Below are 24,928 nucleotides of genomic sequence, written 5' to 3' on the forward strand. Positions count from 1 at the left end.
TCAGGTTACACCCATGCCTTACAGAACAAAAATAGTAAAACTGACCAAATAAAGGATCCTTTCCAGAAAATGAAAGTGAACTACTAGCTAAACTACATTTTCTTGCACTCCAAAAGAAAACAAACTGGAAAGAAAATCCAGATATATAGTTTTCAACTGTAAAATAAAACGTATTTTGAGGTGTCTGAACTGTATGTAACACAAGATTGTAATGGAATTTCATTTACACAGAGCCACAAGATAAAAAGTGACTGGCATGATAACTGTCTCATTTTTTAAGTACTCGACCTTATGTTACTCTACTTCATCCCTTTTTCATTTCTCTTGATGTTGTGTTAGTATCCATTAAGAAGGATATTCACGTTTAATTTCATTGTGAAAATCAATAGGGGCAATCACATTAGATGAAACTATTAACAAATGTATTATTAATGAGGAGAGTGATATCAAACATTCATTTTAATATTTGTTTACGTTTCATTTTGGTTTTTAAATATTGATCAATTCTCAGTTGTAGGAGGAAAACATTAAGCCAGTTTTCATAAAATTCATAAAAAATGAGTAATAAAAAAAGACTATAAATTAATAAATTGGTTTGCTTGCAATTAACTGAACAGTATTTTGAGGTGTTTAGAAATTTCTTTCATCTTTAGTCCATATATTATTGGATTACAAAGAGGGTTATATGTTACAAACTGTAATGTCATTATAAAACGTGCAGTTTTAGGAAACTCTGATTCCAGTCTAACTATAACCATATCATACGTAAGCAAACAAGAATAGTTCATTAGAACTAGCACATGAGGCAAACAGGTTTGTGCAGCTTTTTTTCTGACATTTCCACAACTCTGATAGGCAACTATAATTATCTTTATGTATGTAAAAAGTATAAAAAACATAGGAGAAATTGCAACATTAAATAGAACAACCATACCATATATAGATAATTCTCTTGAATTGACACAATAAAGATAGTTGGCCGAATTGTTACAAAAAATACCTTTCAGAGTAAAGTTACAGAGTGGTGTATTTGCATTTCCTGCTATTGGCACTGCAACCTGAATAGCAGGTAAAAACCAGCACAAAAGCAGGAAAAGATTGACTCTTGTTCTTCTCATTATAGAAGGATATTGCAAAGGTTTACATATAGACACATATCTGTCATAAGCCATAGCTGACAGCAGTAAGAATTCTGAGCAACTTAAGGCATAAAACAGGAATACTTGAAACAGACAGGCTTGATACAAAATAATCTGTTTTTCAGATAAGAAGTCAATCAAAAGCTTTGGATAGATGACAGTGCTCAAAACAACAGAATTCACTAACAAAGCAGCAATGAAAATATACATAGGCTCATGAAGGCTTTTTTGAACTACGATAAGCCACACAATAGTGGAATTGCTGCAAATTATTAGACCGTATACCATAAACATAATTACAAAATAAATATATCTGTATTTCTCCACTTCCACATGACCACCAAAAGTTATATATGTTATATTCATTTCAGCATTTGTGAAGATCAGAAACTGAACTAAAATGTAAAACAGGTAGAACGAGTAACAAACAGTGTATATAAAATATTTGTTTTATGTAGATTGTCTTATTGATAGCTACCTAAACTTGGTGTGTGTTCATTTTTTAAAAGTGAACAACTCAAGTTACATCAAATATATAATGAAACTTCAGTCTCTATGGATCTCATTAAACCGTCCACATGGACTTGCTACTATGTTGACCACTTTAAGAGAGTGTTAGCTGTTAGACCTTACCTACATGGGTGCACATTCTTTTTTTATCTTCCGAACCACACTTTGCACTTTGAAAAAAAAAATTCAGCGTTAGGTGCACTAAACACAACAAACCATGCGATTCTCATAAGTAAATGTATTTTAAGAAAATTCTATTGCTTATAGGAATTTATTATAGAGAGCAAAACACTTGGAAAAGGTAGTAAAAAAGTGTGGGCTCTAAATAATGGAACACTTTGGTTTTGTCAGTCTATTCTGCCACAAAGAAACTACAGCCTTTATAGAGTTTGCAATAATAGGCCCAAATTTGTTGTCGTTGCTGAGCTTTTTGGTGTGTATATTGTGGTACTGCCTTAGCGGATTCAATCATTTTCCATGCAGTAGAAGCCTCGTGAACAACCCCCTAAGCACCCTGATTTTGAATGACCAGTAGTAAAACTCGAAGTACTGCCAAACCACCAAGTAATTTGGCCTGCTGCAATGTTGACAAACGTATCCTAGGCCTTTTCCCATTCAAAATAAATTTAGACACCACAGAGTGTATATCCTTAAAGTAAGTCAGAGGAGGGAGGAGTGGCAACATGAATAAAAGGAAATTAAGACATAACAGTATGTTCATTTTGACTGTGCTGAGGCCATAGTCTTAGTGTTAGGCAGGTCAACGCTGCATAATATAGCTGAGTGAGCAGATGTCAAGATTGGCTGAATAGAGGTCAGCCAATCCAAATTAAGTAGCGCAGAGCCGAACCAATCACAGCCGCAGCGTCACGTCGCGTGACTTGTTACGTACAGCACAAGTGCCAAGCCGCACATGTGTATTTGTTTGGGAAGCAGCCAGCCACCGTACCTCCCGGGTAATGGAGGAAATGAGTGTGCCGACTAGAAAAATCAACCGAGCGTGACCGAAGGTTACCGAAGAGAAAACAGATGATGGTTCCAATGCCGGAGAGATTGTCGAACGGAAGAGCCATAGAAGTTCCGTAGTGTGAAGGTATTTCGGCTATTTCAAGTCTGACAAAAAACAGAGTAGCGTTCACTGTAAATTGTGCCGAAAGCAAGTCTGGAAATACAATAAACTGGTGCATGCGTCACACTGTGCGCCACGTTATTGTTTCGGTGAAATGAATTTCTACAATACTGTTACTGTTAATTCTACTCTCTGCAGTGTTTAAATGCTTACATATACACACAGTTACTGTCCCTCCACACTTACGACTCGGTTCTGCTTCTATGCCCCAGCTTTGTTTACTTTTTCCCACCGAGGCTTCTAGACTTCTGATTGGCCAACATTTCTGCACGGTTAGGACTCTAGCTCCACCTGCTGCTTTGGCATGTTCATAGCAGCGTTTTCCTTCATTTCTGCCTTTATGTGTGGACGGGATTATTTTTTAAAACGAAAACGGAAAATCTCCGTTTTCAAAAATACCCGTGTACGTGTGGACGTAGCCTCAGTCTCTGACTGGAAGCGCTAATTCGTCATTCGGCTTTTGTCAGACTAAAGTAACTGTTAAAACTGTTTGAAAAGCTAAGCTATACAACAAGGAGAGATTGAGAATTTCCTTTTAGTTCTCAGTTTATTTGATATTGACAAAAGTTAGTCAGTTTTGTCTGTTCTTCTGTAAAACAAACTAAGATTTATTTTTAGAATTAATATTTTGTTTCTAAGTGGAATTGACAATTTAGTAGTCTGTTTCGTTTGTTCTATTTTGAAACTTAAATGCTTTAGCGGCTGCCTTGTGTGTAGTTTGCAATATTTGCCTTTATTTATCTGAAAAAGTCTCATGTTCCTTAAGTACATCTACCCTGTTGAACTTATTATGGGAAATAAATATTTAAATAAAAACAAGCTGCTGATTATTTCACATTTTACTTGTGAGCAACGGCACATTTAAATCTTACAAATATAGTTATTTGGCTTATATCGTGATATATATCGTTATCGCCTGAAATGAAAAAAACATATCGTGATATGAAAAAATCTTATATCGCCCAGCTCTAGAGACGATGAGAGATTAGATGCTGCATCTGGATTAGATTTATCAATAACAGGGTTGATGGCGGCATTGCAGTCACCTCCCAACAGTAAGAATGATCATTGTGTTCTAATAACAGGGCTGTACTGGGACAAAAAATCGGCCTGGGTATTTTGACTAGAGACCGGCCCACCACGTATTATAGGAAAAACTATAAAGCCTTTGGATGAAAAGAAACGCTGTTGTGACAGTGATGTACACTGTCTTTTTGGTATATGTATGATTTCTATACATTTTACGTCATACTAAAAACTTTGGTTGTAAGATTCAGATAATTATTTATGGTGTTATTTGTTCATAACTTCCCTTCAACTCATCCATGTCACCTAAAAGATAAACCTGTTTCTCCATCACATGTTCAGCTCTGATGATTCAGTAAAGACATCTCCTGGTTTTATCTTCATGTTTCCCTCTCACCATATATCATGACCAGCAGCTTTTACAACTGTGGCAGTAGCAAACATCAACTGTTACTAGAAATTAATATTAAATAATTTCTAACAACAGCTTATCACGCTTAAATGTGCTGCTGTTGTTTAGCGCAACATCCGCTGGTTTCCTCTTTCTGGAGCAAAGTGGGCGATAAACAAACAAGAGAGAAGAAGAGGCAGCTGACAGCGTAAAGACACAGAATAACTCCAACGTTGTGTCTTTTTTCCATTCTAGCTGAAGTACGGGACAAACTGTGTTCCTTTTCAGCTCAATACGAAAAACGTAATATTTTCTCTGAATACGGGACAATTCCGTTTTTTACGGGACGGTTGGCAACTCTACTAACAAACCTTATGAATAAAATAAAGTTCACTATCATTAACATCATAGCACCCACCCAGCTGTATAGAAACTCCGTCATGCTAGCTAGTATGCAGTATGAGCAGTGTTGGGAAGGTTACTTTTAAAATGCATTCCATTACAGAATACAGAATACATGCCCCAAAATGTATTCTGTAATGTATTCCGTTACGTTACTCAATGACAGTAACGTATTCTGAATACTTTGGATTACTTAATATATTATCATGCTTTTTACAACAACGTGAATGTACTATTGCTGTGTGATTTATTACTATTACTGAAGGTCCGCGACTCCGAACTGTAGTAAAGGGACCTCTGACTAATACGGCGGGGTCCCTGTCGGTTCATAGCCGAAAACTAGCTTTACTTTGTTGTGTGGGTCAACTTTTCTTGCGAGAGACAGAGAGAGGTGTTGAAAGGCTGCTCCAACGGAACTTATTGTTTCGGAGGAAAACACGAACACGGTGTACAGTCGAGTCTTAATAGCTTACTTACAACTGGGCACGTCAGGCACTCTTCTTGGCTGCAGTGGTTATTATTATATTTACATGCTTCCAGCTCCCGTTTTTCCTCGATGACAACTCGTACCTTTCCACTCCCCTTTTTCTCCCTCCTCGCGCTCACAGACCCATAACGTGTATGGCAGTCCATTCTCCCTGCAACACGGACTACACTGCCCATGATGCTACATTCTTTAGAGCTATGCTTGTAGCATTCTGCCTGTTAACTTAGCACAACAACAACAACAACGAAAAGGCGCTCTCTCACCCAGGAAACACACAGTCGTAGTGAGAGAGAGAGAGCGTCGCCCTGTAACCATGGCAACCATAACGCTGCCGCCTGGAACAACAGAACGTAGCTGTCAAACAAAACCCAAACAGTCCTGACCCGCGACAATATGAAACAGGAAAATACCGCCGTGTAATCCATTTATTTCAACAAAGTAACTGTATTCTGAATACCACCTTTTTAAATGGTAACTGTAACGGAATACAGTTACTCATATTTTGTATTTTAAATACGTAACGGCAGTACATGTATTCCGTTACTCCCCAACACTGAGTATGAGTTATAGTAACTGACGGTAAAAAGTCAGCACAATGAAAATAAACTACACCTAAACTTGGTTTATATCTGACCCAGATAGAATGCAGGTCATAACTTCTTACCTGAAGTTCAGTTCACCTGACAGTCGGACCAGCGGCTGCCTTGGGTCTCTCCTCCTGCCTCCCCTTTCCCTCATCCACCTGCTGGCCTTTATGGAAGCTCCGCCATAGCCACCATCAAACAACTGAGTTATTTTTACACATCGGCCAGCATCTGGCCAATCCACCACCTTTAATTGTTCATACCGTTACCAAAAAAAAAAAAAAAATTGGCCTCTGCCCATAAAAATGAAAAATCACTATCGGCGGGCTGATGGCCAGTCCAGCTATGTCTAATAGTGTCTTGGCAATATAGATAAAAAGTCTCTGTCTGGCTCATTTGGAAAGTATACAGATACAAATGCTAGTTTGTGATTTACAATACTGCCAGTGATAAGGGCCAGCCAGCCATTTTTATTATTTGTGCTATACCTGATGGGGAAGTTGAATTTCCTCTTCAGCAAGATACAAACATCCTTGGGTTTATTTGTTGCACAGGATGAAGCTGTTAATTTGTTTTTTGTTTTTTTGTTGGTTTTTTGCCTGTCCCGTTTGGCTCTTTTGCCATCAGAATTCTTGTCTAAAGGCAAAGAAAGATGCCCAACGGATTTACTTTACCAAATTGACCATACCAGCCTTGCCGTAATGGTCCATTTGATTCACCTTTTATTGTTTATTTTATTTTCACTTGCTGAATACGGGACAGACTTGACTGGGGGAAAGAAGGGGAGAAAGAAAGAGGGAAAGAGAAACAGCTGAGAAGAGGGACGGGGGAGAAGGGCAAAAAACATAAACCAACAGAACGGGCAGAAAAAGAAAAAAAAAGAAAATGCATATATCGATCACCTGGATCACCTGTTGAGAAAGAAAAAAGAAAACAAGCAGAAGAGAACAAGAGTAATAGAATAAACAGCATCACAATGATATATGGGAATATGACAGTAAATACTAAATATTAAACATTATTGTGCAGCACATAAGATCAACAGAACACAGTGTGCTTTGAGGTAGGAGCCAAAAAGGGTGTAGTTTGTGGGTGTGATCACCCGTGTGTACACCTGTGAGCATGGACGCGCTTGTTTTTTTTTTTTTTAAAGGTTCCTTCATGTAATGATCTGCTAGAGGGTGTGGGGGGGCCACAGCCCCGTCCTCCAGGGCATGAAGCAGGTATGGAGGAGATCAAAACTCCAGACATCCAGAGGCCCCCAGAACACAAGAGACCAAGGAAGACCAACAGAGGGGCAGCTGCGCCACTGTCCCAGAGAGAGCTGAGGAGAGTCCCAGATGAGGGGTCACTCAGCAGCCGCGGAGCAGAAGCCAGGGGGGGTTGCAGTGACGCGCCCGTGAGCTCCGCCGGCAGCCAGCTGTGCCTGAGTGACCGAGCCCCAGGCCGAGAGGCTGGGGGCACCCCACCCCCGAAGTGGCCCGACCGAGCCCCAGCTCGAAGCTGTTAATTTGTAATGTTTGTTTTTTAAACCTAACACATCACATTGTCTGAGACGTTTTTTGAATTAGACCAGTTCTTAAAATCATCTCAAACAAAAAAGAAGAAAAAGTAAAATATTTTATGTTCATTGTTTCTGTTCTTACTGTTGTTTAATGAAAGTGAAACAAGATCAATATATTTATTTAAACAACAAAAAAAGGGACACAAATTTATATATTTGTTCTGGTTAAACAAGGGTTAAGTTTCTCCGAGGGTTGATGAGCTCTGATGAGAGCCTATTGTTATACTCTGCGGTGTCTGTGGCATCGGTGCTCTCATCGCATGCGATGGAGTAAAAATCAAAAGCACAGCTTTATCAGACAGTTGCAGTTATATGTTGGCTAACGAGTCTTCAATCCGTCGCACAACTGGATTTCTGGACATGCTGACGTTGTTGAAGTCCTGCACTTTTTCCGGGCACATTATTTCCGTGACTTTAACGAGGCCGTGTTTTATGAGGTCTCCATCTGAAAAAGGCTTGCCATGTCTTGCGATGGGTTGGGTGACCTCATAGCTGGCTATTGTAGCCTTTTCCTGGACAACCGCGGGCCAAGTTTGGACACCCCTCATCTACAACCTACAATTTCTTTGCCACCTCCATTCACCTTGCTAAGTTTAGTCTTTTTAATGTTAGACCACTTGATAATATAACTTATTTTTAAATTATTTAAATGAATAAACTCTCGAGAGGACTGCCTAGTTGGTGAACTATGCCCTCCCTTTATGATTGTTTTAATTGGCCCAGAGAAAGTGGCCAGGGTGAAGTTTTGGCTGTGGCATTTATCAAATGTTCACTTTTTAAGATTGATGAAGTATGTATCTCTGAGGTTCTGGTTTTTGAACTAAAATGTGAAAAAGCTACTGTATGTACAGTTATGTAACAATCTATGTAAAAAATCTGTTATCCATGGGATAATAAAGGTTTATTCTATTCTATTCTATTCTATTCTACTATATTAGATATTTTTTATCAGGAAGGCCCAGATGGGTTGCCCACTGCCAAAGGGTGAATCCCAGAGGACCAGAGGCAACAGGCAGTCAACACTGCTGGAGACTGGCTTTCCTAGCAGTTTCTTCATGGTTATTTGTTCGTGGGATTCCCAGGTACATCCAACTACATTTTTCCAGTACAAATTACATTCCGATGTTATTACTGTCAATGACTCAGGGGTTTCAGGCATATGTAGAACACGAGTGGGGACAGCGCATCTCCTTGGTAAATCCCGCACTTGATGGCGACTTGTGCTATAGGCTTGAAGTTCGCCACATCCCCATCAAATTTCTGATTCAGGCTCTTAGTGTCCTTTTTATCTTGTACAAATCTATGCGTTCCAAGATCTGTGTGTGGGGCATCGAGTCATAGGCTTTCTTGTCAATCCAGGTGATGCATAAGTTGCTGAGCCTGGTCTTGTAGTATTGGGTACCTTGTACCAGTAGCTGGTGTGTTGTTTCTCTGGAATTCCTGCTTATTCCCTTCTGTGTATTGAGCCATATGTCTGTTCATCTTAGCAGGGTCATGTGGTGTGGCGACCTCTCCCTCATGGTGGTGACCTCATGTGCTGCCAGACGATCATGGACTCTAGTTAGCTTCTTTAGCGTTTTAAGCACTATTTTCCTAAATCCAGCAACACACACTGTGTCAGTTTGTGAGAGCTGGGCTCCATCATGTAAATTAGCCTCTATAAATGAAGTGTTTCGTGTCCACTTTAAAGGCCTGTGGTATGTAGCCCATATTTAAGACTGAGGTATACTTTAAGGTAGGACCTCTCTGAGCAGTACTGTTGGAATGGGGTCTATTAGCTGTAGTGATAGATGTACTGTGGTGTTACCAAGTGATAGCAACTCCAGGAAGAAGGAACATGAGAAGCTTTAGAAGTACCAAGGGCTGAGAGAGGAACGTGAGAAGATGTGGAGGGTGAAAGAAACAGTGTTTCACATAGTAATTTTAGGACTTGGGGTAGTGAAGGACATCCCAGATCTCTGTCCAGAAAAGTGCAGTCCAAATAACAGCAAGGATGCTGCACAGGACCCTTAAGCTCCTCAAGCTTATATTAGTAAATATATTAGACACCAGAGAACTTTGACTTCGGTTAACTTAACTACTAATAATGTAGGTATAGTTGTCTGTTGTTTACAAACCCTCAGATACAATGATATACTGGCTGCCATGAAGAGGACCAGATGATGGGGGAAAAAACACACACACAAAAAAGAAAAGAAAAAACCACAACAAACTTCATTTGTTGTCATTTTCCAGTGCTCTGAATATATTTCTTTTAAGGATACTGTTGCGAGATCGATCAACTTTAGACCAGACAACAAACTACGGAGGCTCCGGAAAAGTGCAATCAAACGATGAGTTTTATTATCACAGGAGAACAACCAACCGTCAGCATATGGATTGTTTTGCTCTGACAAGAATACATTGGGTTCTGGTTTTATAGGACAAAATATCACACCTACGTCAATACAGTTCAAAAATACATGGTGACAGACGGGCAAAAGTTCAATTCGTGCAGACAAGGGTACATCACGTACATATAACCTTACACCGACATATAACTTCTCCTTTCTACATTACTTGCCTTTTAAGGTAATAACTTCAGGTCTTAGCATCTCTGAGAGCTAATAATGGACCCTCGTCATTAATTACTAAGTAGAGTACTTTAGCAGCCAGTCTCAAACTGAAGTAGAAGACGCTTAGGCCTTCACTCAAACCTGCTACTAGATTAATATGTGTATTGTAAGCATGCATGCAATTAACCTGCTATGTTCTCATCTCCCCTCAGCATGTATCATCTGGACACTCTCACCAGTGAAGCTTAAAACCTTCTAGAATGGAACATCAACTCTAACCAAGCACATTTATGCATTGTGTATAAAATGAACTCAACCTATAAAAAATAGAAAGGTCAATGTGAAGACAGACATATTCAATGCAATATAAACCCTGTAGGAAATATTACTGATAAATGATACTGTGAAACATGTTATTAATACATTCTTCATAAGGCAGATTATATGGTAGCAATAAAAGAATCTCTGAATCCCAACATTACAAAGGTTCAACAATCTCACCAGCAGCACATCTTAACATAAACACCATTCCTTTGCCACAAAAAAGTCTTGGGTTGCTTTTGCACTTTGCTGTAGGTGATGTGTGAAGTTTTAAGGTAACACTAAAGTACTTCTAGAAAGAAACTGTATTAATACCAAAATAAAGCCAATTTCAGGAAAAAACAATGGTGAAAACACACTGTATTACAAGCATGTTGTTAGCTAGAAATTCTACACCCATGTGCTACTCTTATGTTTTATTAATTTGTCACTCTACAGTCTGATAACATGGCAAAAGAATGCTTACATATACAAGGGGAAGGTTTCATTTAACAGCAGGATCCAAATCTGCATTATTATCAACAGCTATGTTTCTTTTTTTCTTTCTCTTTTTTTTTCTTTTTTTTTTCCTGTCCCGTTTGGTTCTTTTGCCATCAGAATTATTGTCTAAAGGCAAAGAAAGATGCCCAACGGATTTACTTTACCAAATGGACCATCCCAGCCTTGCCGTAATGGTCCATTTGATTCACCTTTTATTGTTTATTTTATTTTATTTTACTTGTTAAGTATGGGACAGACTTGACCGGGGAAAAGAAAAGGGACAATGAAAGAGGGAAAGAAAAACAGCAGGGAAGAGGGACGGGGATAAAGGGCAAAAAACAATAAAATAAGCAGACAAAAAATACATAGATCAATCACCTGGATCACCTGTTGAGAAAGAAAAAAGAGAAAATAAGCAGAAGAAAAAAAAAAGAGCAACATAATAAACAACATCACGATGATCTATGGGAATGTAACAGTAAATACTAAATATTAAACATTATTGTGCAGCACGTAAGATCGACAGCGCACAGTGTGCTTTGAAGTAGGAGCCAAAAAGGGTGTAGTTTGTATGTGTGATCACCCGTGTGTACACTTGTGAGCATGAGCGCGGTTGTTTTTAAAAGGTTCCTTCATGTAATGATCTGCTAGAGGGTGTGGGGAGCCACAGCCCCATCCTCCAGGGCATGAAGCAGGTATGGAGGAGATCAAGACTCCAGACATCCAGAGGCCCCCAGAACACAAGAGACCAAGGAAGACCAACAGAGGGGCAGCCGCGCCACTGTCCCAGAAAGAGCTGAGGAGAGTCCCGGATGAGGGTCACTCAGTATCCGCGGAGCAGAGGCCAGGGGGGATTGCAGTGACGTGCCCGTGAGCTCCGCCGGCAGCCAGCTGCATGTGCTACTCTTATATTTTTTATTATGTTTGACTAATTTGTCACTCTACAGTCTGATAACATGGCAAAAGAATACTTACATATACAAGGGGAAGGTTTCATTTAACAGCAGGACCCAAATCTGCATTATTATCAACAGCTATGTTTCTTTTCCTATCAGTGCCCACTTGAAGAGCTGCCTTCATTTTCTTTTTGTCTTTACTTTTTTCTATTGCAGATGATTTTGAAAAGTCTGTCAACATGTAGCTATAAATGTGACTGTTAGTGTAGAAGTCCTCACCAATTTATAAAAGAGGAGTTCATCACATCAATAAAATGTTGATTCTCACACAAAGTGAGAGATTGTTAACTAAATAAGTAAAAGTAAAATTGTTAAGTACAAAGAGATATAAATCAATATTTATAACTGAAGAATGCAATGGTTTTTAGATTTCATTGGACTGTCTTGAACAAAGTGGACATTGGCTGGGTGGCCAAGCCAGGAATGCATAGATAATCAAGCGTCTAAAACACTGTGCTGCCGAGCAGAATTTCAACAAGTTAGCATCTTGTCAGGACCATACTGTTTGTTAGTTAGAAGCATACCACTGCAACAGGCCAGACTTAGACAGTGAAGTATTAGCCAAACCTGAAGCAGCTAACTTCAGTTTGGTTTCACCTCTAGGTTCAATTGAGGAACCATCCTGCATTGTCTGAAATGTCCAACTCAGGATGCAGCTAGGATAGATGTTTTCACTGTGAAAGAGAGGACATTTTTACCCATTTGTGAACATTTTCATCATGCATTCTAGATTAATTTAGTTACTGGTCTATTAAAAAACAAATTATCATGGTCCAGGTGAGTGCTGGGTTTTTACACAATGCTGGGATCCCCCTTCGGCAGAGACTCCAATCAGCCTTCACACCTGACTGCAATCAAGTCACCGGTATTTAAGTCCAGCATTCACAACAGACCTCTGCCAGATCTATACCTAACTCATTTTAGTGCTAGGCCGTCAAGCTCTCGTTAAATCCTTTAATGTTTTGTGGTTTTGCTCATGCAGTTGGATAGTGTAGTGGTAAGATTACACACCTTCGGAAAGGGAATCGCATGTTCGATTTCCACCCAGTATAAGGGTCCTGGCTAGACCTCCCATGCTAAATCCAAGCCCTGGAATGGCACGGCTACGTCTGCAGCTCAGACACAAATATTTTACTACATGTTGTACTTTTTATGTGACAAATAAAATTTGAATTTGATTTTTGATTTCATAGTATTTTCTCTCTGCCGTAGTTACCCACTTGGTCATCATGCTTTACAGCTATACTCACAGCAATACTGAACAATACTCACCTCTGTTTGGACGCTGGTTTTCTGCTATCAGGTCAGACTCCCTTCATTGTGGCGCTCCACCTGTCTGCCTCCCTGCCAGCCTGTTGGATCACGTACATTCTGGACTCTCTCTGGATCACTGCTCACCCAGACCCCTTGGACTCCCTCCTCCCATAACGTCTTCACCTGCAACTCGTAAGCCATTACAACATCGTTTAACCAACTGGCCGTGATTCACTGGATTTCCACCCAGGATCCGTTCATGGACTTTTTGAATCTAGCCAAAGTTCATAGTTTAGGTTTCACGTTTCATAGTTTTGTCTCATAGTTCATAGTTCTCAACCTCACAGTTCATAGTTCATAGCCTTCAGAATTTCTTGCAAAATTACTATTCATTGTTATCAAATTAGTCACTGTAAATAAATGTATCCACGTCAATCTTTCCTCCGTCTGTGTCTGCACTTGAGTTCACACACAAAGCCTGGCCTTTTCGTCGTAACACACTCCATGTTTTCAAGCTTACACTCTTGTGCTTTTTTTTTCTGAGGTAGTTCTGGCATAGCTTGGACTTGGACTGTTTCGGGTCATTATCTTGCTATAGGATGAATCCCTGACCAACTTGGTGCATACCAGAGGGGATTGCATTGTGCTGCAGAATGCTGTGGTAGCCGTTTTGGTTCAGGGTGCCTTTCACTCTCTATAAGTCACCAACCACGAACAAAACAGCTCCAAATCATCACACTTCCTCCTCTATGTTTGGCAGTTGATGGTACACACTCTGGAACCATCCTTTCACTGACCCAATGGCATACAAAGACTTTGCATAATGAACAGAAGATTTAAAATTTTGATTACTCAGTCCAAAATACATTCTTCCAGCCTTCAGTTGTCACCACAAGGATATACAGCAATGACATCGGAATTTTGTTCGGACTGGATAAGTGTAGTTGGATGATAATGAAGCGAGGGAACGTAGTCAGAACTGAGGGGATGGAACTACCAGAAGGCAACATTGCAAACACTGAAGACAGCTACAAGTACCTGGAGATCCCACAGGCAAATGGGAACCATGAAGAGGCTGCTAGAAAAGCTGCAACCACCAAGTACATGCAGAGGGTCAGGCAAGTCCTGAGGAGTCAGTCGAATGGTAAGAACAAGATCTGGGCTATCAATACGTACGCCCTGCCCTTGATCAGGTACCCTGCTGGCATAATAAGTTGGCCAAAGGTGGAGATAGAAGCCAGTGACATCATGACCAGGAGACTCTGACCATGCATGGAGGGTTTCACCCCAAATCCAGCACCCTGAGGCTGTATGCTAAGCGAAAGGAAGGAGGTTGGGGACTGGTGTGTCAGCACAACAGTCCAGGATGAGGCAGCAAACATTGAAGAATACATCAGGAAGATGGCCCCAACCAACCACATGCTCAGTGAATACCTCGGGCAGCAGAAACCTGAGAAAGAGGAGGCACCATCATAGAGGGACAATAGGATAGAGGAAGTGGCTGACATCCAGAAATCCAACCAGTGGCTGGACAAAGCTGGACTAAAAGACAGCACAGAGGCACTAATCATAGCAGCACAGGAACAAGCTCTGAGCACAAGACTGATAGAGGCTGGGGTCTATCACACCGGGAAAGACCCCAGGTGCAGGCTGTGTAAAGATGCCCCTAAGCAATCCAGCACATAACAGCAATGTGTACGATGCTAGCAGGCAGGGCATACGTGGAACACCATAACCAAGTGGTTGGCATGGTATACAGAAACATCTGTGCCGAATATGGCCTTGAAGTCCCAAGGTCAAAATGGGAGATGCCCCCTGGGGTGGTGGAGAACGACCGAGCTAAGTTCCTGTGGGACTTCAACATACAGACGGACAAAATGGTGGTGGCTAACCAGCCGGACATAGTGGTAGTTGTCAGGTTTATATTGTTGATTGTCATTTATGCTTAGAAATATTTAACCATATATGCTTAGAGGTGAGGGGATTGTGTAGTGATAGGATGTGTGATCCTTAGTAGTCTGCAAAGACTACAGAGTGTTCTGGCATGCACACTCACATCTTAGGGTCATGGGAAGAGGTCGTCTCTTCTCTTGCTGATATATGGTATAGCAAACTCATTTATATCTGTTTTAGTATAAGTGTCTTTTGTTTAGCTGGACTGCTGGACTTATAGACCAGCAAGTTTAGGGAAGTCGTTTATGGGGTCACATTCTGCCCCCCCCCACGCACACACACATACATACCTACACACACACACACACACAGACGGTACTCTTTGTTCACATGTGAACCTATGTTAATGAGCCTATGCATATTCACGTAACCTTAATAAAAGAGCAGTGTTACGAGGGAGCAGAAAAGAGCAACTGGGGTCAAGCGAAGGAACAGCGTTTGTCCAGTTGGTCTTCCTCGTATACGAGAAACATAAAGGACTTTGCCTGCTTGTGTCTTGCTTTACCGTGTAGTAGAATCATCTGAACATTCCAGCAAATAGGTTTATGCTACAAACCTATCAGTGGTAGACAAGTAGAAGAAAATGGCCGTAGTGATCGATGTAGCAGTTCCAAATGACGGCAACATCATGAAGAAGGAACACAAGGAACTTGAGAATTACTAAGGGCTCAGAGTAGAGCTGGAGAAGATGTGGAGGGTGAAGGTAACAGTGTGTGTATATATATATATATATATATATATATATATATATATATATATATATATATATATATATATATGCTTTATTTATAGGCTATAAATAAAACAATGTATGAAAAGTTGGACATTTGTAATGCATTTGTAATGCATAAGCTTGTCCTTGTTTTTTTAAAGTTTTTTTAATTATTATTATTTTATGATGATTATTATTGTTATTTAGTATGGTAGTTATCCAAGTTTTATTTTACACTGAAAATGTACACAATGCATAAGACCACACCACCTAAAATGGAAACCAAATAAAAACTCCTGATGAAATAAGATATGAACCCGAGTGCAAAAAAGCCAGGATACATTTAACAATAAAATCTTGCTACATTATTAAAATTCTATGCTAGATTAATAGAAGTTGGCTGATCATTGTCATTGTTAGCTGCAACTTATGATCCATTAGCTGTAACTACTAAATCCTCAAGTAAAAGAGGCTGAAAAATGATGTAACCGACTTTCACAGTTCAGCTCCCTCAAGGTTGAAGCAAACCAAAAAAACTCTTCTTCAGTCCACATACATATGATTCACTATAAGCATTTGATTGATGAGTGTACTTGTATTTGAAGTTCTGATATCTTTAAAAGAATAATACCTAACACAGGTTGCATTTTAGTGCAATTTTGATTTTATGTCGTCATATAAACTGGTTATGCTGCTATATTTGTTTTGTAGTATTTTTATTTTTTTAATTCATGGATGAGGAGTTAAATACCACATATGTAACTCTAGATGGATACATTGAGGTTAACAAGTACAGATATGTTTATTTTTGTATTATCTTTACATTATACATTATAATAATATGCAGTAATTCTACCATCGTGTATGTGATCTGGATTCATAAAAACCTTCATGAGCCTATGTACATTTTCATTGCAGCTTTGCTACTTAACTGTCTCCTTTACAGCACAAATATTTATCCAAAACTTCTGATTGACTTTTTATCTGAAAAACAAGTCGTAACATATTCAGCCTGTCTCTTTCAGTTTTTTATGTTTTACACTTTAGGCAGTTCAGAGTTCTTTCTCTTGGCAGCCATGGCTTATGACAGATATGTGGCTATTTGTAAACCTCTTGAATATCCAACTATCATGAACAAAACCACTGTGATCATTTTCCTGGTCGTATCTTGGCTTATACCTGCTGTTCATATTGCAATCCAAGCAATAGCGAGTGCTGAAGCAACATTGTGTAACTTTAATTTAAAGGGAATATTTTGTAACAATGCAGTTTACACTCTTCACTGTCAAAGATCAAGATTAATTACCGTCTTTGGTGTGGTTGCATTACTAGATCTTGTAATACTTCCTATGATCTTCATAGTTTTCACATACACAACAATATTTATTGTTTCTTATCAAAGTTGTAAAGAAATTAGGAAGAAAGCTGCAGAGACCTGTTTACCCCATCTGTTAGTTTTAATCAGTATTTCCTGTTTAAGTATCTATGATGTAGGCATAGCTCGAGTGGAATCAGATTTTCCAAAAGTTGCTCGATTACTAATGACATTACAATTATTGCTCTATCATCCATTGTTTAATCCATTCATTTATGGGCTCAAAATGAAGGAAATTTCTAAACAGTTAAAAAGATTATTTTGTCATGCCACAATCATTACGTGTATTAATGCTAATGTGCCTTAATTGTTATGTAATCAGTTTGCTGAAGTTACTCAAAACGTTTTTCATTCAACATAATCAAAAAGTAAAACATAAAAATGTCATTTTTACTCATTTAATTATTCATAAATTATTGCTATTCTTTTTCGCAGGTATAGTTCATATTGATAATAGGACAAACTTCCTCAACAAGTTTTTCTTTAGTTTCTTATAATTACAAGTCTAACAGAGTAATCAATCTTTTTAAAGAAAACATATTTAAGCAAAATAAATGACATTAGTTTTAATTCATTTCACACATTTATTTTTTTAAGTTGTATGTTTCAGTGCTCCGTACAATGCTCATCTAACCAGGATGTAATATCGACAGTTTCAGAGCTACAGAGTTTTGGTTACAACCTAGGTGCTTTGGAGAAGCCATTAATGAAAAATGTATGCAGTTGTTTTAACATAAACATATTCATTCTGCCATAGGTAAAATGATAGGTAATTAAATCAATTTTCAAATTAATGTCTTTAAACTTTTATATTTCTTCATTTTTACATTATTGCTAATTCTTATTTACGATATGCTAGTGGAACATGGGTGGGTTCAGAATCTTCCCCATAATATCAAATATGGTATCAAGAATTTCCCTGGTTAATATGTATCAAGTTTGAAATTGTAGTATTATAACAACCCAATTAGTCATCATAGCTGTTATTTTATCAGACCGATTACCTTACCGTAATTATCTTAGAGATTCATATGATATTTTAATGTGTAGAGAGAGATAATGAAAATTTATTTTTCCTTAGTGTATTGATCACCTGTTCTGACAATAACACATATATAACAGGCTTATTTGAACCATAGTGGGACAGACACTCATCACAGCAAGACCACCCTAGAACATAATAATCTGCAAAACATATCCCTCTTTGGGTATGACTGTTATTGCTTTACTGCTTTCAAGGAGTAGATGCTGTGTATGTTCTGTCACGGTTCTGGGTCAGTTTGACCCAGTATTTTGAGTTGTTATGTTTTTGGTGTGTTTTTGCATTTTGGATTCTTTTCTTATTATGATGATAATGATGATTATGACTCTATGTTTCGGTTATTCTTGTTTAGGGATTAGTTCGTAGGTTTTTGTGTTCTCATGTTTATTGCAGGTTTAGTTCAGTGTCTAGTCTGTCTCTCTGTGTCGTGTCTGCGTGTTTGTTTAGTGGTGTTTTGTTTCCTGTTTTACTCTGAAGGTTCATGTTCCCGTCTTATGTCAGTGTTTCTAGCTTTGTTCCTCCTGTCTCATTAGGTCTTATTCCTCCCAGCTGTGTTCCCCTTCTGTCTCTAATTCCTTGATGACTGCCTCAGTGTATTTAAGCCCAGTGTGTCTTTGTGTCAGTGTCAGATCGTCTGTTATCCTCACCTCGTATTTTCGTAGTTTCCCTTATTGTGACACTGTGTTTCATAGCCTGCTTAGTTACTCTGTGTTTATAGTTTTTTCCATAGTTCCTTCACAGAGTGTCTTAGCCTTTTTAGTTTACACAGTGTTCTCTGTCTTCTTAGTTTTCCCAGTTTCAGTGTTCCCTAGTGTTTTTGTTATGCCTTCAGCCACAATAAAGGCTTGCCTTATTTTGGAAACCTAGTTCTGTCTCCACCGTGTCTGCTCTTGGGTCTACCTCATTCTTCACACCGGCGCGCCCCGCCGTGACATGTTCCAAGGAAGAACCGAGGTATAAACCATCAACACTTTATATGGAAATGATAAGTTGTGCTACAAGTTATGAGAGTTGTGTGTCTGTGTACCTGACTGTATAAGGGAAGCCCAGCTCTGCTTCCGCTTTAGAGACGCTGGCTTGACTTTGGCTGACTGGACTCTCTCTCTTGCTGCAAAGTGAATAAAACTCACTTCAAAGACACTCATCAAGTGTTTGTATTTTATTTTTAAAAAACTTCCACGACAAGATATAGGTGAATATTCATATCTGTGCATTCCCAGGTGCTGCCAGCTAAATCTAAGTTTTATCACTCCCACTTTTCCATTCAAGCAATCTCCACCACCAGCATCTTGGCTCCGAGGGGTCCTGCTGAAGAATATCTGAATATAATAACCTTTTTGTGTTGACTGTCAAGTTTACTTTATTTATATAGCACAATAATTAACAGAAGTTGACCAAAAGAAAAAAGAACACTTACATTTACATTCCAAGTCTTAAAGAAACCCAGTTCCTAAATATATGGCAAGCTGACTTGTCTGTTTTATTGTGTTAACTATTTCTTGTGGAAGTGATTTAGTTGTCATTAAAATGTGCTCAGAATTTTCAAATTGATGATGATTTATTTGATAAATCAAGACACACGGCTCTCTGCCATATAAGTTAAAAGTATCAAAATCAGTACTCAGTATCAGTAATGCTGAACCTGTATTTACTTTGCAGTGTTGCAGACCACTAGGAGCCAAGCTTCTCATTTGACTGTCATGAAACGTCTGTGTGCTGGCAGGAGAGGACCCAAACACAAACTCATGGAAAACGGGACTTAACTCAAAATACAGCTTTATTACTGAATGGGGGAAAAGGCGATACAAGACAATGCTAAACTAAACTGGGAAATTCTAATGCTAATCTAATCTAATTACTCAGGGAAACACGGGGAGAGACACGCAGCCATGAGGGAGGACCAAACTGAGAGAGACGTTGACCTAAATACACAGAGGGATGACAGGGACGTGAGGACACGCACTGCCAATACGAATAACCATAACGAGACAGGGGAAGCTAGACTAAACGGAATGAACATGAAAACATGGGACCTTTACAATAAAAAAGGAAACATGATGTGTAAGTGGAGGAGAAGCAGGCTAGATGGAGCACGGGAAAACGAGGGAGAGCACAGACATGGCGGGCTCTGGAAACATGATGGATTAAAACACAAGGATGGGAAACAAGGCACAAGGACTCACACAACTAAATAAACACAGATGCACAAGGGGAGACAGAGGGCAAAGACACAAGGGGAAATCTAATAAACCTGTCATGATTCGGCTGTGTGGCAGGCAGGAATGGACCCAAACGCAAACTCAGGGGGACAGAACTTAAACTCAAAAGCACAGCTTTATTGCTGGGAAAACAGATCATACCAACAATACAAAACTAAACTAAACTGGGAAAAACTAATTATAATGTGCACCAAGAGATACAGGGAGAATCACACAGCTATGAGGGAGAACGCAACACAGAACTGAGGGAGACGCGGACATAAATACACAGAGGGTCAACGAGGAAAGTAGTAGCACATGGGGAACACAGCTGACACTGATAATCATAGCAAGACATGGCAGGAGTAACACAACACTGACTCATGCTGACGGGAGACTGTCAAAGTAAAACAGGAAGTACACAGGGGTGCAGACAGGGGGGCAGGAGAGAACACGGAGAGAGCACAGACATAACGGGCTGGGGAAAACATGGGATAAAACATAAGGAGGAGAAACAAGGCATCGGGACTCACAGATGCGTGGACACACATGGAGTAAGGTCACGAGGGGAAATCTCATAAACAAAACTGAACAACCTAGGAATCACAGAATAAATAAAGAACAGAATACAAAAACACAAAAAAACTAAGAACGCTGGGTCAAAAGGACACAGGACCATGACAAAACCATAGTGAACAGAATAACCTAGGAACCAAATAATACAGAATGATCAAAAATATATGAAAACTAAAAAAAACTGGATCAAAAGACCCAGGACCATGACATTAACCCTCTGGGGTCCAGGGTATAATTGGCCACTTTTCACTACTTTTGATTTCATCTCAATATTTCTATGGCATTATTTTAGTGCCTCTATTCTGAGCGCACCTAAAAAAAAATTGCAAGCGCAAATGTTGCATGTTGAGGAGAAAATTATTTTGCCAAACAAAATTCATTTCTGTGTACAAGAAATATATTTTAGTGTTTGCGATTGTCATTACACACAATAACAGCATTTTGTCCAAAACTCAAATGAGGCAGTGGCAGAGGAATGCAGAATGGCGGAGTTTAAAATATTAGTCTTTCTGGATCATGAAATAAACTGATGTTGCCGTATAAACTTCAAATATCTGCTCAGTTTATCAAGACATCACATATTTGCCAGAGTGCTCTAACTTTTTCGGAGATGCCTGCTACCCACCAGCTGACCCCAAAGCTGGACTGGAATCGGGCATACAAACGCAATTTGTCCTGTACTTCTGCTAGAATGAAAAACAGAAAAGCTGGAGTTATTCTGTGTCTTTACGCTGCACAGCTGCCTCTTCTTCTTTCATTCTCCCCCCTCCTACTCCTGTTGCTACTTCAATCATGAAACTAGTCAATGATCAGCTGATCAGCTTTTTTCTTTTGTTTGTTTATCGCCCACTTTGCACCAGAAAGAGGAAACCAGCGGATGTCGCGCTAAACAACAGCAGCACATTTAAGCAGCTGTTGTTAGAATTAATTTAATATTACTTTCTAGTATCAGCTGATGTTTACTGGAGCCACAGCTGTAAAAGCTGCTTGTCATGATATGGGTTTGGATATCTGGTGAGAGGGAAACACGAAGGTGAAATCAAGAGATGTCCTTAAGTGGTCATCTGATGTAAACTGTTTAGAACTCATACATATATACCAACAAGACAGTGTACATCACTGTCACAAAAGCGTTTGTTTTCATCCAAAGGCTTTATGGTTTTTCCTATAATACCTTGTGGCCACTCTCTAGTCAAAATGCCCGGACCGATTTTTTGTCCCAGTCAAGCTGACCAGGTGGTCAAGGTGCGGACTCACGGTCTCTTGCTTCTACAGCCGAACAGAGCAGGTGGGCTAAAACTTTGTTATCGGTAAGCTGAAGAAATTAATCTCTAACGAGTTAAAATACCATCAGACTTTATGCTGCTTCCTGCTTAATTTTTTGATGTCAATCAGTTGTTTTACAATACAGTGGAACCTGGACTTACGAATACCCCATTTAACGGAAAATTCAAGTTACGACGGCACTTAACAGCAAAATGCCCGTGTAACGAAAACCGCTGGCTCTGATTGGCTGATCCTAGAATGCCTACAATGCCCACAATGCCTTCCAAATCATGTGACAACCCCCTTGGCTTTCGTACTTGCGCTTCGCTGTTCCACTTGAACGACGTATTGTTGTTGCAGTTAGCAGTTAGCAATTAGCAATTAGCCTATAGCCTATCGTTCACTCAAAAAGCGCGATGGGTGCTTTGACTAATTTCGTAAGTCGGGGTTCAACTGTACTCAGTATTGAATACTTGGAGGTAATTTTTAGTGTATTTCCACTTGTACTAGTAGGCCTATGATACAAGCGGGATTAAGCACATCTATTCTAATACTCCTATTCGTGGACTGAGTCCTTGTGTTTACATGTTATTGAAATTATTTGCACTTTGTTCGGTTTCTGATAAGCGTTTGTGTATTGCTCCAACAATGACTTTATATCTGATGGATCTAATGAATGTTTACCATGAAAAGTGAATTATATGGTGACTATAATTCCTGAATGTTTGAAGCCTTGTAGATAATCTTTAACATTGCTGCAGGTTACAACTAAATTTTGAAGACTGATACTTTCAACTTTGAAACTTGATATCTTAATGTTGTTCAACATGACTGAACTGATAATGATTGAATTGATGATAGCTGATCGGAATAGTAGTTACTGCAGTGTGACACTACTGTAGTTTAATTTGTGAGAGTTATTCCTAAATTGTTCGTGACATATATTGGACCATTGTTTATAGGTCAGGTTTTTATATGGGACAAATCCAAAGACCAGGTCAGCGATTCCAGAACCCAGAGTGTTCCGGTGTTCACTGGACGGCGAGACAACCCAAGATCCTAGGAGACGATATACATACACACGCACAATCATTTGCACATTGATCGACTACAATCCTCTACTGTACAAGTAGTACGGTAGGACAAACAATCACACACACACACTCCTCATCGGACGGACTCTATTGCAATACACCCGTTTGTCATGGGCCCCACCGTTACCATTTGGACTTAAAAAAGACTAATTCTTTACTTGTGCACAATTTTATTTTATTCTATTTTTTTGCTACTTTGGGGGAATTTTTTATTTTTGAAGATCTGTTAAAACCTGTTGTAATTCTGTGTTGTTAAAAAAATAGTTGCTGGTCCGTTTGTGTATCCACCATGCTTCATCTGTGTGTTCTCCCTGCTGTCATCCGTCGTCATTCTCCACTGATCATCCTCCTTCATGATCATGTCCTGGTTTGTGTTCACTAGTTTAGTTGTTCTCAGTTTAGATAGCCTTCTGTTCCTTTTGCCGTTTGCCCATTTTTATTTTGTGTTTAATAAACCACCTTCACACCTTTAGTGCCTGCGTTTGGATCCTCCTTTTCTTTCTTCCACACGGCTCACTCAACTCGCCGTGACAGTACGGACCAGCCAGATATGGATCCAGCGGCATTCAACCCACCCAGCGAGCTTCAGGAGGCCGTTATCGACTCCGCTTCAAGGTTAATCAATCTGTGGGTAGAGCATGAGGAAGGAGCGTTTCTCTATGCTGTGGAAGACAAGCTGCAACAACTTATTTCCGGTTACCCCTGGTTATTGGGCTCACTGCACCCGCTCGTACAGAATTTTGTTCTTCACAAGCTTCACCTTCACCCTCCCGCCGCTACCGCTCGCCCACTCGCTTCGATGGAGGACGTGCCGTCCGACTCGCCGGACAAGGAGTTTCCCGGCCCGTCGGAGCCGTCTCCAAGGAGGAAGCGACGTTTGCGCCGCCGGCGCGGCACTCCACAGCCAGATGGTTTTGCTGGGTACTACAGACGTTTTGTCCAGGGATATTCAGCCATTGTCAAGCCGTTGCATGATCTCACTGCTGGTTATTCACCTTCCCAGAGGAAACTGAGACGAACTGTAAAGCCAGAGAATTACCTCAACCCCAAAGAGCCATTTGGAAGACAATGGACGCAAATGTGTCAACAAGCTTTTGAGTCCATTATTGACAAACTTACTTCTGCCCCAGTTCTGGCATTTGCTGATCCCAGAAAACCATACACACTCCACACTGATGCCAGTGCCACAGGTCTTGGTGCGGTGCTGTATCAAGAGCAGGATGGAAAAAACAGAGTTGTAGCATATGCCAGCAGAGGTCTTTCCCGGAGTGAGTCAAAGTATCCCGCCCACAAATTGGAGTTTCTTGCTTTGAAATGGGCGGTGACTGAAAAATTCCATGACTATCTTTATGGTGCTCAGTTTACAGTTGTGACAGACAGCAACCCATTAACATACCTCTTATCATCAGCAAAACTTGACGCTACCGGTTACAGGTGGCTTTCAGCTTTGTCCACTTTCACCTTCAAATTAATCTACAGAGCAGGAAAGCAGAACTCGGATGCTGATGGTTTGTCTCGCCGACCTCATGGTGAACTGTCTGATGATCCTCTGTCACAGAAAGAACGTGAGCGAATCTGGAGATTTGCATGGCAACATCTCAATCAACCAGATTATGTCTCTATTGACCACCATACCGTCAAAGCAGTTTGTGACCGTCATCTGGTGTACAGTTCAAGCACTGATCCTGATCTTGCTCTGGTGTTATCCATGTCTGTCAATGTCAACAGTCTGCCTGACAGTTTCACGGACGACATCCAGTTCACCTCCATGGTACTCCCCCGAATCTCAACAGCTGACCTTGCAGCCAAACAACGCCTCAACCCTGTCATTCGGCATGTCATAGCTCAGGTTGAGCGAGGAGAGTCACCACCGCCATTCCTGAGGGAAGAACTTCCTGATTTACCTCTATTACT

At 39.9% G+C, this 24,928-nt stretch overlaps 2 protein-coding genes across 2 annotated transcripts; one reads left to right on the forward strand and one right to left on the reverse strand.

Annotated features, from left to right (window-relative positions):
* Positions 1–605: 605 nt before the first annotated feature.
* LOC308409690 (olfactory receptor 6N2-like) lies at positions 606–1,505 on the reverse strand (the record flags this gene model as incomplete). The annotated part of the gene is made up of 1 exon (XM_080902613.1): positions 606–1,505. One exon carries the CDS (start codon positions 1,503–1,505, stop codon positions 606–608), a length of 900 nt encoding a protein of 299 aa, XP_080758739.1.
* Positions 1,506–16,194: 14,689 nt separating this feature from the next.
* On the forward strand, positions 16,195–17,145 carry LOC308410468 (olfactory receptor 13C2-like; the record flags this gene model as incomplete). Its single annotated transcript, XM_080903804.1, has 1 exon — positions 16,195–17,145. One exon carries the CDS (start codon positions 16,195–16,197, stop codon positions 17,143–17,145), a length of 951 nt encoding a protein of 316 aa, XP_080759930.1.
* Positions 17,146–24,928: the final 7,783 nt, after the last annotated feature.

Source organism: Rhamphochromis sp. 'chilingali' (genome assembly GCF_963969265.1).
Source record: "Rhamphochromis sp. 'chilingali' genome assembly, chromosome: 14".
NCBI lineage: Eukaryota > Metazoa > Chordata > Actinopteri > Cichliformes > Cichlidae > Rhamphochromis > Rhamphochromis sp. 'chilingali'.